This window comes from Podarcis tiliguerta (assembly GCF_965153285.1).
Source record: "Podarcis tiliguerta genome assembly, chromosome: 8".
In the NCBI taxonomy this organism is placed as follows: domain Eukaryota; kingdom Metazoa; phylum Chordata; class Lepidosauria; order Squamata; family Lacertidae; genus Podarcis; species Podarcis tiliguerta.
The window spans coordinates 86,164,889-86,183,603 of record NC_139541.1 but is presented as its reverse complement, the minus strand read 5'-3'; the positions used below and the strand labels follow the sequence as shown (position 1 = coordinate 86,183,603).

Genomic DNA, 18,715 nt, shown 5'->3' with positions numbered 1-18,715 from the left:
TGAGATTAATGATGGAAAGAGTGATGTTATTTATGAAAGTGATGATATATGGAAACCATCTCGATACGAGGATTGGACAAACAGAAAAATTCACACAGGATTTAATTGGTGTTTATCTGCTTAAGGAGATTATCAGAAGAGATCATAAAGAAAAAAGAAAAAATATATGAACAAGATGGGATGTGGAAACAGCAAGATAAGACTAGATAGAATTATGAACTTTATTTGGACTGATTTGGATATTAACGCAGTAGCAAGAAGATGATTAGAATCCCCCTTCGGATCTTAAAATATGGGTCCTCTCAACAAAAATTTAAAATTCGGCTTTGTAATTCGGAATTTATGTGATGTGATTTGATATGATTTGATTGATCAGTTAATAAAAATTATTTTAAAAAAAGAAAGAAAGCTGACGCCAAAATAAATTGGTTAGTCTTTTGTTGTTTCATCGTTTAGTCATGTCCAACACTTCGTGACCCCCTGGACCAGAGCACGCCAGGCCCTCCTGTCTTCCACTGCCTCCCGCAGTTTGGTCAAACTCATGTTTGTAGCTTCGAGAACACTGTCCCACCATCTCGTCCTCTGTCGTCCTCCTTGTGCCCTCCATCTTTCCCAACCTCAGGGTCTTTTCCAGGGAGTCTTCTCTTCTCATGAGGTGGCCAAAGTCTTGGAGCCTCAGCTTCAGGATCTGTCCTTCCAGTGAGCACTCAGGGCTGATTTCCTTCAGAATGGAGAGGTTGGATCTTCTTGCAGTCCATGGGACTCTCCAGAGTCTCCTCCAGCACCAGAATTCATAAGCATCCATTCTTCGGCGACCAGCCTTCTTTATGGTCCAGCTCTCACTTCCGTACATCACTACTGGGAAAACCAGAGCTTGAACTATACGGACCTTTGTTGGCAAGGTGATGTCTCTGCTTTTTAAGATGCTGTCTAGGTTTGTCACTGCTGGTTAGTCTTTAAGGTGACACAAAACTCATTTTTGCTGTAAGAGCAACCCTTCTGGAATTTTTGTAGCTTCCCATGGCCTTCACGTCCTTTGACCTTGTCCCATAAACAGCCTCGCATGCTGTGGCCTGGTTTGCACATAATACTAAGCCAAACAACAGTGATTATTTTACCTTTCTCCCAGTCTCCCTGCTGCCAGGCTACTTGGAGCTAAGTTCTAGTTTGTCTCTCCCAACAAACCATGAGTTGCAACCAAAGTTGTTCCTGCTTTGCCGCTCGTCGTTTGTTTGGGGGAGACAAACCATGAGCCTAGGTTTGAAGGAGACTAAGGCAAACCATGGCTTAGCTCTGGGTAGCATGGCGAAAGGAGAGCTGGAGGAGGGATGGAACAGCCTCAGTTTCCTCTCTGGTTGCCTGCACGCTTGCCCATTCTCACTAAACCATGGTTTGGCTCATCGCTGTAAGTGCGAAATGCTAACAGTGGCAAGTTGGTTCTAATACCTGCACGACCTGTGTATTCTTCCCCCTTCAGTTCTGAACTCGACGTGTAGCGACTTCAACCACGGAACAGCCCTCCACATTGCTGCTTCCAACCTGTGCCTTGGGGCCGTGAAATGTCTCCTGGAACATGGTGCCAACCCAGCCGTCAGGGTAAGAAAAAGAAGCTGTGGTGGATAAACATATTGATGATGATGATGGTAGTAATATATTATTATTTATTACTTATACCCCGCCCATCTGGCTGGGCCTCCCCAGCCAATCTGGGTGGCTCCCAAAATAATATTACAAACACGATGAAACATCAGTCATTAAAAACTTCCCTAAACAGGGCTGCCTTCAGATGTCTTCTAACGTCAGATAGTTGTTTATTTCTTTGGCATCTGATGGGAGGGCGTTTCACAGGGTGGGTGTCACTACCAACAAGGCCCTCTGTTTGGGTCCCTGTAACTTCGCTTCTCGCAGCAAGGGAACTGCCAGAAGGCCCTCGGCGCTGGAGCTCAATGTCCAGGCAGAAAGATGGAGGTGGAGACGCTCCTTCAGGTATACTGGACCGAGGCCATTTAGGGCTTTCAAGGTCAGCACCAACACTCTAAATTGTGCTTCGAAACGTCCTGGGAACCAGTGTAGGCCTTTCAAGACCGGTGTTATGTGGTCCCGGCAGCCACTCCCAGTCCCCAGTCTAGCTGCCACATTCTGGATTAGTTGTAGTTTCCGGGTCACCTTTAAAGGTAGCCCCACGTAGAGTGCATTGCAGTAGTCCAAGAGAGATATAACCAGAGCATGCACTACTCTGGCGAGACAGTCCACGGGCAGGGAGGGTCTCAGCCTGCATACCAGATGGAGCTGGTAAACAGCTGCCCTGGCACTTGCTCTTCTTCTGTTGTTGTTATTATTATTATTACCCCCCCACCTATCTGGGTTTCCCCACCCACTCTGGATGGCTGATAGGAAATGCTTTGTGGGAGGGAGGGACAAAAAATGGGGGGTTGAGGAGGGTCCTTTTGGGGAAAGGAAGAGACTGGGAAGTGTCCCTATTTTCATTTGTTTGTGTGTGTGTGTGAGAGAGAGAGAGAGAGAGAGAGAGAGAGAGACTGAAAGGCTGGAGGAGCAATCTAGTCTTTAGCACAGGCACAAATATAAAAACAGTGCCTGTACATTTTGCCCTCGCATCTCAGGTTATATAAATGCTAGAAGCTTCCTCTCCCTTCTCACTGAAATCTGGTAATCTGGGGTTTACGGTTCACGGGGTGTGGAGGATTCCCCCCTCACCCCCATGGACCCCCACGACGTCTCCTCCAGCTCAATGCCCTCCCTGCGCAATCCTCTCTCCCAACAGAACAGCAAAGGCCAGGCGCCGTCCGACGTGGTCCCAGACCCCATGGACATGACCTTGGACAAAGCCGAGGCGGCCATGATTGCCAAGGAGCTGAAGCAGCTGCTTCTGGATGCCGTGCCCTTGAGCTGCAACCTCCCCAAGGTCACCCTGCCCAACTACGACAACATCCCGGGCAACCTCATGCTCATCTCCCTCGGGCTCAAGCTCGGAGACCGCGTCATGGTGGACGGGCTGAAGGTAAGGCCAAGGTGTCCCTCATCGTGGCAGGTGGGTTTGGGACCCCCATCAGGAGTGTCTCTTGGCGAGGACTGAAAAGCCCACGGTGATTACATCTAATGGGTTGTGTCCAATTCTAGTCCTACTCAGGGTTGACCCACTAAATCAATACAGTGGTACCTCTGGTTGCGAACGGGGTCCATTCCGGAGGCCCGTTCGCAACATGAAAAGAGCGCAACCCGCAGCAGTGCGTCTGCGCACGCACGGGTTGCGATTCGTCGCTTCTGCGCATGCGCGTGACGTCGTTTTGCGCGTCTGCGCATGCGCGAGTGGCAAAACCTGGAAGTAACCCTTTCCGGTACTTCCACGTCATAACCTGAAAGAACGTAACATGAAGCAGACGTAACATGAGGTATGACTGTACTGTTCGTGTTAAGGAAAATTATGGGGTGGGAGATTATGCAACAGCCCAGCTCGTCGGGGTGCAAGTCCCCGGAGAGTCCATGCGGTCAGTAAAAGAAGGAAGTTGCAGCCAAGTAATTTGGAGGAAAATAGCGGTCAGTAGACCATGATTTTTGTTGTTGCACAGCAGGTCCCCCCAGGAGTAAGAACCCTGAGCATGGGGTGACCTCCTCTTTTAAACCTTCCCTCTTTCCCCCAGAATACACTTTGAGAGGCATCATGGATACATCATCACTACATCACTAGCATGTCACAAATGGGGAGGGTTACACAAGGGACACAGGTGGCGCCGTTCTCTAAATCACAGAGCCCAGGGCTTGCTGATCAGAAGGTCGGCGGTTCGAATCCCCGTGACGGGATGAGCTGCCATTGCTCGGTCCCTGCTCCTGCCAACCTGTGCAGACATACGTTGGTTCCCTCGGCCAGTAAAGCAAGATGAGCGCCGCAGTCCCAGAGTCGTCTGCGACTGGACTTAACGGTCAGGGGTCCCTTTACCTTTTTACACAAGGGTTACATGAGTTCAACATTAGGTCACTTTATGAGACACTTTTCCCAACACCTCTTAAGTACCCATCACCGGAAGAACAATGAAACTCCTGACATCTCCTTGCCCTCAGGACTTGTCTGGAGATGGGCTTTCAGAACACCTGAAAAGGTGGAGCCTAAACTCACTTTTCTTTCAGCATTAAAATGGTGTTGGAACAAAGAGAGTCGGTTAAAAAATGGATTTACTACAAATTTATAGGTATCTTCCCTGAGCTGTCAAGTTGAAGGGATACATTCAGGCATAATATTTGCAACATTGTAACAACTTTACAGATGCGCCCACCATGTCATTTCCGCAACAGTTCGAAAGCGAGGGAAGCTACTGCCAGCCTGTGCCAACAATATTAATTTAGATGGGCCAGTGGTCCGATTCATTATTATAAGGCGACTTCCTCTGTTGCGTCTTGTTTCCCCAATCTCGCCTTGCCTCCCCGCAGTTGGGCACCTTGCGTTTCTGCGGCACGACGGAATTTGCCAGCGGCCAGTGGGTGGGCGTGGAGCTGGACGAGCCGGACGGCAAGAACGACGGCAGCGTGGGAGGAATCCGTTACTTTATCTGCCCTCCAAAACACGGTAATCTAAAGTTGGGTTATGCCCCCATGACACCAGCACTCCTCTGCCTTCAAATCCAGCAGCCGCCCAAGTCAGCTACACAAATATCAAATCTGTAGAAGAGTGGAACTCCTGGGTTTCCCCCCAGCACATGCCCCCTGGGGGAGCGGGATTTCCTAGCGGGATGCTAAGAAGGGGGTGTCAGGGGGTCACTGGAAGTATAACTTGTTAGAATTCCCACTCCATGATTGCAGTCATGGGATTGTTGTCTTTCACATGACGGTGTATGTTTTGACTCCACCGCGTGGGAAGTGACGGAGACAGGATGTTTGTGTTCCTGTGTTCCGTCAAGTGGGACTATTGTCCTTTGTTCTTTTTCTCTTTGCTGTCTGATGCTAGAGAGAGAGAGGGAGCCATGTTGCAGTGCTCCGTGTGTGTTTATATGTCAATAAAGTCGATTAGCCAAAATGCTGAGTTGCTGAGGTCTGTTACGCAACTGCGAAGACTGCGGATCCCTAAGTGTGCCGGTGTCAGTTGGCATCGGTCACTGTGATGTTCAGGCTGAAGAAAGCTTATGAAGCTCCCGAACGATCGACCAGGAGGGAGAGAACATGCCAGTCGGGCATGTGTCTCTGCCAGGGTCCTACTCGAGTGTAGGGCGAGCTCCTGACATAAATGACTGCCATTTTGAAAAGCTGGCATCACCAAGTTTTTTTGAATTGATTAAACTAAACGGTTCGAATTGGACGTTTCCGAGCACAAATCAAAGTGTTGGTGCTGACCTTGAAAGCCCTAAATGGCCTCGGTCCAGTATACCTGAAGGAGCATCTCCACCCCCATTGTTCAGCCCGGACACTGAGGTCCAGCTCCGAGGGTCTTCTGGCAGTTCCCTAACTGCAAGAAGCCATGTTACATGGAACCAGGCAGAGGGCCTTTTCAGTAGTGGCACCTGCCCTGTGGAACACCCTCCCATCAGATGTCAAAGGAATAAACAACTATGACGTTTAGAAGACATCTGAAGGCAGCCCTGTTTCGGGAAGCTTTTAATGTTTAATGCTGTATTGTGTTTTTAATATCCGGCTGGCAGCTGCCCAGAGTGGCTGGGGAAACCCAGCCAGATGGGCGGTGTATAAATTGTTGTCATTGTTTGCACGGTTCTTACCCGCCATGTAAGCTTTGGGCATCTGGTTTTCCTTCCCCTTTGCCCTTCCCAGGAGTGTTTGCTTCTGTGTCCAAGATCACCAAAGCCGCCGATCAGACGCCTTCGTCGGTGACCTCCACCCCACGAACCCCCCGCATGGACTTTTCCCGCATGACCGCAAAGGGCCGGAAGGAAAAAGACAAGGACAAGAAAGGTAAGCTGGGCTCTCTTTCATTGTGGACTCTCCTTTTACGCAAAGGTTGGAGGCACCCTGTCGTGGATGCTTTAGTTGAGACTCCTGAATTGCAGGACGTCAGACTAGAGGACCCTTGTGGTTCCTTCCTGTTAGGATTCTTTTCCCGTGTTGCAGTCACGGGATTGCTTTTATCCCACGACAGTGTATGTTTTCATTTCACATTGCGGGAAGCGACGGAGACAGGATGTTTTTATTACTGTGTTTGCGTGATGTAGGACATTGGTCCTTGTGTTCTCTCTCTTTGCTGTCTGATGAGCAAGAGGAAGGAGCAGACTTGCGATGCTCCAAGTGCGTATACGTAAATAAATGTAGTTTCACCAAAAAGCTGCACTACTGAGTCTGAACGCTGACTGCCTATACTCTGCTGATCCTGAAGTGTGCTGATAGTTCTTTTTTTATTTTTTTTATAAATAATTTTTATTCAATTTCCAATAAACATTATATCCAAATTTAACATTTGTTTTATACATAAACATCTTTTGGACTTCCATCAGCCTATCTGACAATTCTCCATAATCTCACTACATCTCACATTTCTTAAGTTTATGTTGCACTTTATCTCTCTTAGTCTTAGCCTTTCTTTCAAACAACATTTCTGTCAATCTTTTTCACAAAGCTTCTTGAAAGCCAACAAGCGTTAGTTGTTCCTCACATTCATTTTTGATATATTCTGTAAATTTGCTCCAGTCCTCGGAAAATCTCTGGTCGCGTTGGTTCCTTATTTTCCCAGTCAATTTGTCCATCTCTGCATATTCCGTCAGTTTGCTGAAGTGTGCTGATAGTTCTTGGTATCAGTCGCTGTGATGTTCAGGCTGGAGAAAGCTTTTGAATCTCCTGAAAGAACGACCAGGAGGGAGATAACATGCCAGTCAGGCATGTAAATAAATAAATAAACCTTTATCGTCACTATACCACCTATGTGCAGTGAAATTAAACGAGCCCCACTCTCCCCCCCCAGTCTTGTTCGATCTCTGTGTGCTTGTCGGAAGTCAAATGCACCACTCTTTTTTTCCATTCAGCAGCACAATAGCCCACGGATAAAAGCTGTTCTTTAACCTGTTAGCGTGGCTAACTATACTTCTATATCTCCTGCCCGAAGGTAGGAGACTAAAGAGGTGCTGCTCAGGGTGTGAGTCGTCTCTAAGAATTTTCCTCGCTCTCCTGAGGCAGCGGTCTCCCGCAAGGGCCTTCACGGTGGTGGCACCTGCCCTGTGGAACACCCTCCCGCCAGATGTCAAAGAGAACAACAACTACCAGACTTTTAGAAGACATCTGAAGGCAGCCTTGTTTAGGGAAGCTTTTAATGTTTAATAGGTTATTGTATTTTAATATTCCGTTGGAAGCTGCCCAGAGTGGCTGGGGAAACCCAGCCAGATGGGCGGGGTATATATAAATTATGATGATGATGGTGATGATGATGATGATGTCATCTAGCAAACTCCGGGGACAGCCCATGGTGTCATGTGCTGTATTCACCACCCTCTGTAGGGACTTGCAGTCTGTGGCTGTCAAACCAGCGTACCACAATGTAATACAGGATGAAAGGACACTTTCTGTTGTGGCCCAGTAGAAGGAGATCATCAGTTTTTCTTTGACATTGTTCTTTCGCAAGACCCTGAGGAAATGGAGTCTCATGTGTCTCTGCCGGCTTCCTACTCATGCGTAGGACCTCCTGACACTTCCAACTCTACAGGTCTATGATTCTATAAAGATATAAAGACAACAGACATAATAAAATTATAGACCTGGATGTGTTGTAGGAATCCCCCGCAATTGTTTTCAGGTGTTTACCGTGTTTTTGGATGGTTTAAAATACGTTTTATTTTAATCAAGATAGAAATTTGATAAATAAAACAAGATAAAGAAGTTATGTAGTGAAATATACTTGGAGTCGAGAGTGGATTTCATGCTCGTTATTCAGCTCATAGTGGCGAGGAGGAATGGAAATTCCCCCAGAATGTCTGCTTTATATACATTAGTTACACAATGGGCCCCACGTGATTGGCTAATTCTGGGATTCTCCTGTAGGCCAATCAGGTTGCGGATTCACTTCCACCTGGAGCTGGATTGGGTGGCTCCTGTGGACCAATCAGACTGCTGCATTCTGAATCCTATTGTTCTAGGACCAATCAGACTGCTGCATTTTGGATCCTATTCAACTCAGTACATAACATGTAGCAAACTAAAACATTCAGATCTCGCTTCTCTCCACCCGTCTGCTGTGTCCAGCTCTCAGGAAGAAGTCCTTATCTGTTGGCAGCCTGGACCGTGAAGGACTGAAGATTGAGATTGGGGATCACGTCCTGGTGGCAGGTCAGAAGCAAGGCATAATTCGTTTCTATGGGAAGACAGATTTTGCCCCAGGTAAGTCAAGGGCTGGTGATCTGGGAATCCATTTCCACTGGAGGAGTTAAGATCCTGTCTAGGGTGTGGGGCAGAGCATTGAGACCAACGTGCAGACTTTGGATCGGTAGCATTAAAAAAATAACCTCAGGAGTCCTAATTTGAGCAAGGGTCCTGAGTTCAAGTCCTGCCTCTGCTGTGATCTCCCTGCGTGCCTCAGATCACTATCAGTTTCACCCCTTTGACAATCGGAGTAACAGTGGTCTACCTCATGTGTTGTTCTTTTGGGAGAGTGCAAACGAGGACGCCGATTGCAAAGCATTCTGCGGGATTCAGGTTGTAGTCCTCAGCGTTACTAATGTGGAAGGGAGTCCCCTTTGAAATCTGTGAGACGAATTCCTAGTCTCTGTTGGAATTAGCAACAGTAATTTAAAAATCTGCATTTCTGTCTAATTTGCATGTTTTTCTCTCCCTTTCTCTCTTTCTCTCCAGGCTACTGGTTTGGCATTGAACTTGACAAGCCCACAGGAAAACACGATGGCTCGGTCTTTGGAGTTCGCTATTTCACCTGCGCCCCTAAGCATGGAGTCTTTGCCCCTCCTTCCAGAGTGCAGAGGTGTGGGGGATTTATATTTCGCGTGATTTAACAAAATGCTAAAATAGTTTTTAACATAGCTAAGAGCGATCCTGTTCTAATTTGGGGAGCATATTCTGGAGAGAAGCTGCTGATTCGTTTGCTGCCTTTACTTGAAAATTAGGCAGTATATATTGCGGGATAAGGGACGCAGCTGCTGTTGTGGGTTAAACCACAGAGCCTAGGACTTGCCGATCGGAAGATTGGCGGTTCGAATCCCCGCGACGGGGTGAGCTCCCGTTGCTCGGTCCCTGCTCCTGCCAACCTAGCAGTTCGAAAGCATGCCAGTGCAAGTAGATAAATAGGTACTGCTCCAGCGGGAAGGTAAACGGCGTTTCCGTGCGCTGCTCTGGTTCGCCAGAAGCGGCTTAGTCATGCTGGCCACATGACCCGGAAGCTGTACGCCGGCTCCCTCGACCAATAAAGCGAGATGAGCGCCGCAACCCCAGAGTCGGCCATGACTGGACCTAATGGTCAGGGGTCCCTTTACCTATATTGTGGGATGTGATACATAAGCAGCAGTCAAGTACAACATTCCTTGTTTTCCTAGAGTGGACATGCAAGGGGATGTTTGGTCCAGCCAGTCGAAAGCTTCCTGTTTCCTCTGGCTGGGACATACTTCCTTTGCATGTGACTAGAGGTGGGCGTGACTTACCTGTCCAAGTAACAAAAGGGGCAAGGCACCCAGCACTCGCTCTGTTTTTCACTTCCTCTGTCATTGGAGCAGCTTTTTAGCTAGAGATGCTCTGTTGGCTTCCAGCCTCCAGAGGACACTGGGATTATCCCCATATGGGATAGATCCACATGTATATCCTTTGTAACTAAGTCAGCCTTCAGGGATCCAACTGTGAACTGAATGTGAGAAAACTTTTTTTATATGCAGTGGATGCTCGGGTTGTGAACGTGATCTGTGTGGGATGCACGTTCGCAACCCGCAGCATTCGCAAGCCACAGCGGATGTCTGCACATGCACAGGTTGCGATTCGGCGCTTCTGCACATGCGCAAAGCATTATTTAGCGCTTCTGCGCATGCGTGACCGCTGAAACCTGGAAGTAACCCATTCCGGTACTTCCGGGTTTCGGTGGTCCACAACCCCAAAAAAACGCACCCTCAAGAGTCTGTAACCTGAGATATGACTGTACTTTACACAAGATTGTGGCATGGTTATTCTTTTAAGAGGGATATAAGAGAACTTACCAGGAACCTAATAGTGAGAGGCTTACACAAGCCTGCAACCGGTTATCTGCTGTAAAGAAACTTGCTAGCACATTAGGAAGGATATTAATAAACAATATATCCTCTCCTGCCTCCCTGAACATTTTAAAATAATCATAGCCACTACTACAAACATCCGAGTTCCAAAGGGGGCACGTGGGAAGACACCATGTTGAGTAGGATGTTGAGAAGCTGGAAGGTGTGCAGAGGAGGGTGACCAAGATGATCAAAACCCTGGAAACTAAGCCTGATGAGGAACGGTTGAAGGAGCTGGGTACGTTTAGCCTGGGAAAGAGGAGAAATGAGAGCCATCTTCAAAAATCTGAAAGGAAGATGGAGCAAGCTTCTTTTCTGCTCCCTCAGAGGGCAAAACCCAAACAGTGGCTTCAAATGAGAAGGAAGGAGATTCCATCTAAAAATCAAGGGAAAAATTCCGATGGCAGGAGTTGTTCAACAGTGGAACAGACTCCCTCAGAAGGTGGTGGACTCCCTTGCAGATTTTTAAACGGAGATTGGGCGGCCATCTGTCAGGGATTATTTAGCTTGTGGTTCCTGCATTGCAGGGCGTTGGACTAGATGACCTTGGGGGTACCCTTCCAAATCTACAATTCTTTGATCTCCTGGCAATTAATCTGTTTTTTATGCTTGCCTTGTTCTTGACTGTGAATTAATTGTGGCCGTCTCTCTGCTGCAGAATCGGAGGCCCCAAAGATTCCCAGGGAGATGGCACTTCGGCAAAGAAAGTCCACCAAGTCACTAGTAGGTACACCCTGGGTTTTGCCCCCCGTTTCCTCCCACGTGAGCAAAGATGCAATGCAAGAGTTTCCAAAAATCTGTTCCCCACTTTTGTAGGTCTCCTGTGCTTTTTAATGCTGCCTGACAAGTTCAGCAGGCGATGTTTTCCCATATACCGTATTGGCCCGGATATAAGCCGCACCCGAATATAAGCTGCACCTTTAAAATTCAAGGGGGAGGGGAGAAGAAAATACTATACCCGAATATAAGCCGCTCGCTTAAAATTCGGCAGGCACTCACACCCGTTCTGTTTTACCGTATGTCTGTTTCAGCAGCGATATCGCAAAAGCCAATTTTTGTAAGGTCGCAGATTTAAGCCGCACTTTAACTTTTCACAGTCGGAATTTGGGGGGGAAGGCTTATTTTCAGGCCAATACGGTAGATGCAGCTGCATTAAGAACTTTTATCACCTGCCAACTTAGACGTGTCCTATTATTGCATACATTTGTTTTAGAACTGCTGATTTATTTACATGTTTTGATCAATTTTAGGTTAAATGGTTTTTTTTTTTAAAAAAAAGAATACTTGATTTTATTGCTCTTTTAAAATATTTTATATTATTTTATGCAAACCACTTAGGGTTCCTTTTTGTTGATTAAATGGTACATGGATCTTGCTAAATGAATAAAAATTTGCTAGATTTCAGGTTAGGAACCCCTCCCCCCTTAAAAAAACCTAACCATTTGGCAACTGTAGGCAACAACCGGGAAGCAAAGGGCTGAATTGTCACATGCATGTTGTAAGACAGGATTTCACAACAGGACATATTGTGTAAAAAGAATAAATTATTTTACAAGAATATGCACCTGTGGGTGGGTTTGCTGTTTGTTTGTTTGTTTTTTGCAAGAGAAATGAATTAGGGGAATCTGAGAGGTCCATTTCACTTAATCTTCAGGTGTGGCGTGGATCATATTTTCCTCCTCTTCTGGATTTCCAGTGCTCATGCCCTTCTTTCTCTGATGGAAATAGGGACGTCCCATTCCATAACGATAATTTTACTATTTATACCCCACATACCTTACTGGGTTTCCCCAGCCACTCTGGGCAGCTTCCAACATATATAAAAACATAATAAAACATTAAAGAAACTTTTAATGTTTAACAGACTATTGTATTTTAATATTTTGTTGGAAGCTGCCCAGAGTGGCTGGGGAGACCTGGCCAGATGGGCGGGGTATAAATGGTAAATTATTATTATTATTATAAAAACTTCCCTATACAGTGGTACCTCTGGATGCGAACGGGATCCGTTCCGGAGCCCCGTTCGCAATCTGAAGCAAATATAACATGCGACGGCGCGTCTGCGCGGGTCATGTTTCGCTGCTTCTGCGCATGTGCGTGACGTCATTTTCAGCGTCTGTGCATGTGTGAGCGGCGAAACCCGGAAGCAAAGTGTTCCGTTACTTCCAGGTTGCCACGGAGTGCAACCCGAAAACGCTCAACCTGAAGCGTGTTCATCCTGAGGTATGACAGTACAGGACTGCCTTTAGACAGCTCGGGGAGTCGGATAACACCATACCCTCCAACATTTCTCCAATGAAAATAGGGACATCCTAAGGAAAAGCGGGACATTTTGGAATCAAATCAGAAACCGGGACGGCTTCTCTAAATCAGGGACGTCCTTGGAAAGTAAGGGCACTTGGAGGGTTTGCGGTGGCTGGGAATGGCATCTTACCCTCAGAAGGTGGGGGCAAGAAAGAGGCATCATTGACTGAATGTGCCCCCTTTTCTCCGTTCTTAAAAGGACCACCTCTTCCTTTTCCCTCTCCTGCAGTCTCACAGCCAAAGCGCAACTTCACAGCAGTCAGAACCCCAAAAGATATCACATCGGAAAACTCCATCTCTAGGTAAGAACAACCTATGTTTGCCTCCCTTTGAAATCTCTTCAGTTCACAAACACCAGGCATGTCCAGCTCCCAAGAGACTGCGAGCCAGTGTGGTGTAGTGGTTAAGAGCGGTGGACTCGTAATCTGGTGATGTTTCCTCTTCTGCTGCTTCCTGTCCTCCTCCAGAGCTTCATCAATAGTCATTTTCCAAACTCTCTCCCCCCTTCCCTTCGTCTTCTGCAGGTTACTTTTCTGCTGTTGGTTTCCGTGGATGCTCCGTGCAGAAATGCAGTCGTAAACCTACCTGCGGCTCCCTCTTCCCTTTTCCCCTGCTGTTTCTTCGCTCTCCAAGTAATCAAAGACTGCTCTTCGGTTATTTTTTGCCCTCATCTCTCCTCCCCTGATTGCCGTTCTAGTGAACCCCAGTGCCTTGTTAAAACATATTAACACCACCCCTCTAGTAGTTTGTGAGAAATGCTATACTTATACCTTCCGTCCCCCGTTTCCTGGCACTCGTACCCATGGGATTTCGGCTAAAGCAGGTCTCTTCTGGCACCTCTTCGTTTTCCAGCCTATTAATTGGCACCTAAAAGCTCACGCGCTTAGTCGGCTCAGACGTCTTTAAATGGAGGACAGAGCCCTAGGAGCTGTGGTCTGGAGATAAATCTCTGGCTTCCTCCCCACTCGCCTGGTGCGTGTCGCAAAAGATCACAAACTCGCAGAATTTCTCATTATGCCTGCTGGAAAATCACACGTGCAGAGCAGATTGCCTTGGTAGAAGCTGAACCCTGTTGCCTGAGACGAGATTAATGTTATCTTCCCTCTGCTATGCTCCCGGTTCTGCCCTCTCCTCGTTCTAGCTTTCCCCTAAAAAGAGGGTGCCCTGGGCAGCCTGGTCCCTTGCGCTGCAGGCCTGTTCAGGGGCTGCTCCGAAGTAAGCCCCATTGAGTTCACTATTTGCAGGTAAGTGTGCTCAGCAGGAGCGGCTAACCCATGGCCTGTGGCCAATGTCCACATCCACCTCCCCCAGCAATTTCTGGTGGCCCCCACAGAGCAACCGGCTTCTTTCCCTCTGCTCCCCAGACAGGCGGGTAGTGCTGATGAGTCCCGACATTGCACAAAAGGCAAAAACCTGCCTTTGAACCCCAGTTGCTGGCAGTTGCAGGTGGGGAAGAGCGTTGCTGTGTTCATGGCCTGTTTATGGACTTCACGTCAGGGAATCTGGTTGGCTGCTGGGGTACCCAGGTTGCCCGGGCTCCCTTTTGGCTTGATCCAGCAGGGCTTCTGATGCCCTTATGAGAGCGGGGAGGTTTCCAGCAAGCAGGGAGAGGGGATATCACCCCTTTTCACCTTTACCCAAAGAGTCCCTTCTCTCTTGGGGACAGCGTCTTCATCAAGAGGTATCGAAGAGGCTCAGGAAACAGGAGGAAGCCCTCCCAAGACCTCAGAAGGACACAAAAGCAGTGCAGGACGTCAGCTCGAAACAGCAATGAAGCCTTCTCCAAGTCGAGGCCTTCCAGATGCTTTGGACTACAACTCCCATCAGCTCCAGCACTGGCTGCTGTGGCCAATGGGAGCACAGCTGAGCCCGCTGGGGCTGATGGGAGTCGTAGTCCAAAATGTCTTGGAAGCGAAGGCTGGCTCTGGCAAGGCATTCTTGCCGACCTCATGCACACAGACAGGAGGAGGAGATAGTCTGCAGCGTCCAGGGTCCCGACTTGTAGCATCTGAGCACACCGACTCCTCGGACAAATTAGTTTTCTTTGCAACCGAACAATAGCGACCTGTGGGGTGCAGATGCAAGTCTCATCTAAAACGTAGTGTTAGCAGCTGTGCTTAGCATTTGTGTGAGTTAGCCTACAGGGAGGAGGAAACCACCTAGTAACAGCCTGTGATGGTTTGTAGTATGTGTATCTCTGTGTGTATATTGAGCATATATTTCCAGAAGTCACTTTTTCCTACTAAAAACATGGGGGTGGGTGGTGGGTGGGAGAGAATAAAGAAATATTATAACTTTCCTTTTGCCAGCCTGGTGCCTTCCAGATGTTTTGGTTGCGCTGATGGAAGCTGCCTTCCGAAACATCTGGAGGGACCCAGGTTTGCAAAAGCTGCTGTAACTCACTGTCACTTCAACTCCAGCATTCATTAGCTGCAGCATGTTAGCTATTAGAATCCATCTCAGTTAACATTTTAAACATACGGCTTTTGCTCAGAGGTCCCTACATTTTAGCTCGCTTGGAAAGGGTTTAGTCGAAATATTGGGACAGCAAGAGAGCACATGGTATCTGCCTATTGGGGCAGTTCCCGAGGCTGGCAAGGTGGAGAGTTCCTGGGTTATTGCTGCAGATCAGCAGAATTGATCAGGACGAGCGTCAAAGTCAGCTGGGAAAGTGAGCTGAGTGTCAAAGTGAGCTGGGAAAGCAAAACCTTCAAATCCAGTCAACCTTTTGAAGTTTTGTGGAGGAATCTCTGCATCAGCGCTTTAAACGTTTTGAGATTGTGGGTGCAAACCGGGTGGCACCCGCAGTCACAGAGCATGCAGTTAGAAAACAAAGTAACGTATTTTTTGCTCTATAAGACTCACTTTTTCCCTCCTAAAAAGTAAGGGGAAATGTGTGTGCGTCTTATGGAGCGAATGCAGGCTGCGCAGCTATCCCAGAAGCCAGAACAGCAAAAGGGATTGCTGCTTTCAGAATATATTTTTTTCTTGTTTTCCTCCTCCAAAAACTAGGTGCGTCTTGTGGTCTGGTGCGTCTTATAGAGCGAAAAATACGGTAGTGTGCGTGATTTCATTCCAGACCAAGCCAAGGTTCCCAGACTTCCTCCCAGCTTGGGAGAGGAGTAAGGGCAAGGCCTCCTTTCCCCACCTCCTGAGCAAATTCCTTCCTTGCTCATCTCTCTGCATGTGCTCCCGTTTCCTTCCTTATCACACCTGCAAGGTCCGTTTGGAGACTGCGGAAAGCAATCCTGAGAAAAAAACAGGCCAAAGGGCTTTGGGACGATGACTACGAATGCCACATTCAGAAGTCTTCTGCCTTCAGCCTGTGCAGAAAGGCAACAGGTGCAGCCTTTTTGGGGGGGTGGAGCACAGGCTCCCAGTGATGATAACGCCGCACCTGTTGAATTAGGGCTGCTTGGACAGCCACGTCCGGAGAGGATGTTTGCATTCCAGCATAAAGACTCAAACCTGGGGAAACATTTGGGGTCTTGAGGAAAGACTGGTATGCAAAGATTGCAGTCCAAGCCTCTTGCCTTTCACCTTCCCTTCCATGCTAAATCACCCCCATATTCTCTTTTGTTTCGAGATGCCAAGGTACCCCCAATCTTGCGCCATCCTTTGGCCATCAGCCTGCCATCTCTCAGCTGTAAATACACACGACCTCCTCATCCTTCACTTGTCCTTGTAACTTCCTTATCACTCTGCAACCCTTCACTGACCAGCAATAAATAAACCTTTCAGTTGATTTCAGCTTCGCGTTGGGCCACTAGGGGAAAGAACCTAGGCCTGTTCTTCCACCTCCCTTGTCCGAACCGGGAGTACGTAGTCTTCCCCAAACAGCAATGACAACTTGCCCCTGGCGTTACACCGGATCTCAGTCGCAGGCCTTCCCCGTGGCTTCCCGTGAGATTCCCTTCCTTTTTATGTAGAAACCACACTGGATTGTGTTCTTTCTGCCTCCATGTATATTCTTTATTTTTTAAACGAAACAAATAACTTTGTAAACTGTCGAGTGAGATGGCTTGCCGTGCCCTCTGCTGAGCTCTCTGTTGAATCTTGCATGATTTCTGTCCTCCCTGACCCCCTCGTCCGCCCAGGCACACTGGAAGAAGGAAAAAATCGGGGGGCAGGGGCCTTAGCATGACGAAAATATCACTATGCTATTGCTTATCTGTTATTAACAAATGAATAAAAAGTGTTTCTATGTGCATGGTGTGCAGAGCTCTTCCTTTCTGCTCTCTCTCTCTCTGAGATGGATCCGGGGAATAATCTAGCTCAGCCTTTCTCAACTTTTGGCCCAAAGATGTTGGACCTCAACTCCCTTCATCCCTTATCTTGCTAGATATAATAATAATAATAATTTATTATTTATACCCCGCCCATCTGGCTGGGTTTCCGCAGCCACTCTGGGTGGCTTCCAACAAAGTATTAAAATACAATAACCTGTTAAACATTAAAAGCTTCCCTAAACAGGGCTGCCTTCAGATGTCTTCTAAAAGTCTGGGAGTTGTTTTTCTCTTTGACATCTGGTGGGAGGGCGTTCCACAGGGCGGGTGCCACCACCAAGAAGGCCCTCTGCCTGGTTCCCTGTAACTTGGCTTCTTGCAGTGAGGAAACCGCCAGAAGGCCCTCGGAGCTGGACCTCAGTGTCTGGGCAGAACGATGGGGGTGGAGACACTCCTTCAGGTATTCTGGGCCAAGGCCGTTTAGGGCTTTCAAGATCAGCAGCAACACTTTGAATTGTGCTCTGAAACATACTGGGAGCCAATGTAGATCTCTCAGGACCGGTGTTATGTGGTCTCGGCGGCTGCTCCCAATCACCAGTCTAGCTTCCGCATTCTGGATTAATTGCAGTTTCCGGGTCACCTTCAAAGGTAGCCCCACGTAGAGCGCATTGCAGTAGTCCAAGCGGGAGATAACCACAGCATGCACCACTCTGGCCAGACAGTCAGCGGGCAAATAGGGTCTCAGCCTGCATACCAGGTGGAGCTAGTAGGCAGCTGCCCTGGACACGGCTAAGGATGATGGGAACTGTAGTCCAACATCTGGGTACCCAATGTCAAGAAAGGCTCATCCTGCTCAACGACAGCCAAGCTGGCAGCCTCCAGATCTGTAGACTCCAGCTCACATTAGCACCAATGGTCAGGGATGATGGGAGATGTAGTCTAGGTAGAACATCAGAAGTGCACCATATTCGCTACCCACAAACAAGAGCTCACTCCAGAAATATAGCAAAAAGCCGCAGTTCAAAACGCGTTTCCCAAATTGGTTGTTTATTGTACCACATTTAGAACCCACCTTCCCTCCTAGGACCTCCAGGGGACATGCATAGTTCTCCCCATTTTTTCCTCGCAACCATCCTGCAAGGTAGGTTAGGCTGAGAGACAGTGATTCTCCCAAGGTCACCCAGCGAGATTTATGTGGATGAATGGGGATTTGGACTCTGGTTTCCTAGGGACGCGGGTGGCGCTGTGGGTTAAACCACAGAGCCTAGGGCTTGCCGATCAGAAGGTCAACGGTTCGAATCCCCGCAACTGGGTGAGCTCCCGTTGCTCGGTCCCTGCTCCTGCCAACCTAGCAGTTCAAAAGCACGTCAAAGTGCAAGTAGATCAATAGGTACCGCTCCGGCGGGAAGGTAAACGGTGCGCTGCTCTGGTTCACCAGAAGCGGCTTAGTCATGCTGGCCACATGACCCGGAAGCTGTACACCGGATCCCTCGGCCAGTAAAGCGAGATGAGCCCTGCAACCCCAGAGTCGGCCACAACTGGACCAAATGGTCAGGGGTCCCTTTACCTTTACCTTCCTAAGTCCTAATCCGATACTAACCACTACACCACACTGGAATTAAGAGCAAAGGCACTTGAACAAAGCAGGCGGAGTGCAGAAAGAAAAGTTTACTGAACAAAGCATTATACAGTTTCAGAAAGAAACCGGGTGGGCTTGCCTTTCTAGCAGGGCTTGGTCAGAGTAGGGTTCGGGTTCATTCAACTTCCCCAAGAAAATCTCATAGCAAGATATCCTTCTCCCACACCCCCAAAGGGACCCAGGAGTCCTGGCCCCTCTGCTTTCTCCAAACCCACTAGAGAACCCAGGAGTCCTGGCCCCTCTCTTTCCCCCAGACAATCAAAATAACCCAGGAGTCCCGCCCCATCTCCTTTCACCAGCCCTTCAAAGGAACCCAGGAGTCCTGGCTCCCAGCGTCCTTTGCTCTTCAAGAACACTCCCGC

At 48.2% G+C, this 18,715-nt stretch overlaps 1 protein-coding gene and 1 long non-coding RNA gene across 3 annotated transcripts in view; one reads left to right on the top strand and one right to left on the bottom strand.

The window, feature by feature from the left end:
- The window catches only part of CLIP3 (CAP-Gly domain containing linker protein 3), a 37,315-nt gene extending 20,619 nt beyond the window's left edge, over positions 1 to 16,696 (top strand). For both annotated transcript variants that reach the window (XM_083455463.1, XM_083455462.1), the window contains exons 6-15: positions 1,478 to 1,596; positions 2,783 to 3,019; positions 4,444 to 4,579; positions 5,773 to 5,913; positions 8,185 to 8,319; positions 8,791 to 8,914; positions 10,843 to 10,907; positions 12,718 to 12,790; positions 13,013 to 15,328; positions 15,548 to 16,696. In XM_083455463.1, the coding sequence (XP_083311589.1) occupies positions 1,478 to 1,596; positions 2,783 to 3,019; positions 4,444 to 4,579; positions 5,773 to 5,913; positions 8,185 to 8,319; positions 8,791 to 8,914; positions 10,843 to 10,907; positions 12,718 to 12,790; positions 13,013 to 13,067 (1,085 nt within the window). In that variant the 3' untranslated portion in view covers positions 13,068 to 15,328; positions 15,548 to 16,696. The remainder of the gene's footprint in view (positions 1 to 1,477; positions 1,597 to 2,782; positions 3,020 to 4,443; positions 4,580 to 5,772; positions 5,914 to 8,184; positions 8,320 to 8,790; positions 8,915 to 10,842; positions 10,908 to 12,717; positions 12,791 to 13,012; positions 15,329 to 15,547) is intronic.
- Positions 15,847 to 18,614, bottom strand: LOC310684898. The gene is made up of 2 exons (XR_014514944.1): positions 18,282 to 18,614; positions 15,847 to 17,929 (listed from the first exon to the last, which is right to left on the bottom strand). It is a non-coding gene; the product is annotated as an uncharacterized lncRNA (long non-coding RNA).
- Between the last annotated feature and the right edge of the window lie 101 nt (positions 18,615 to 18,715).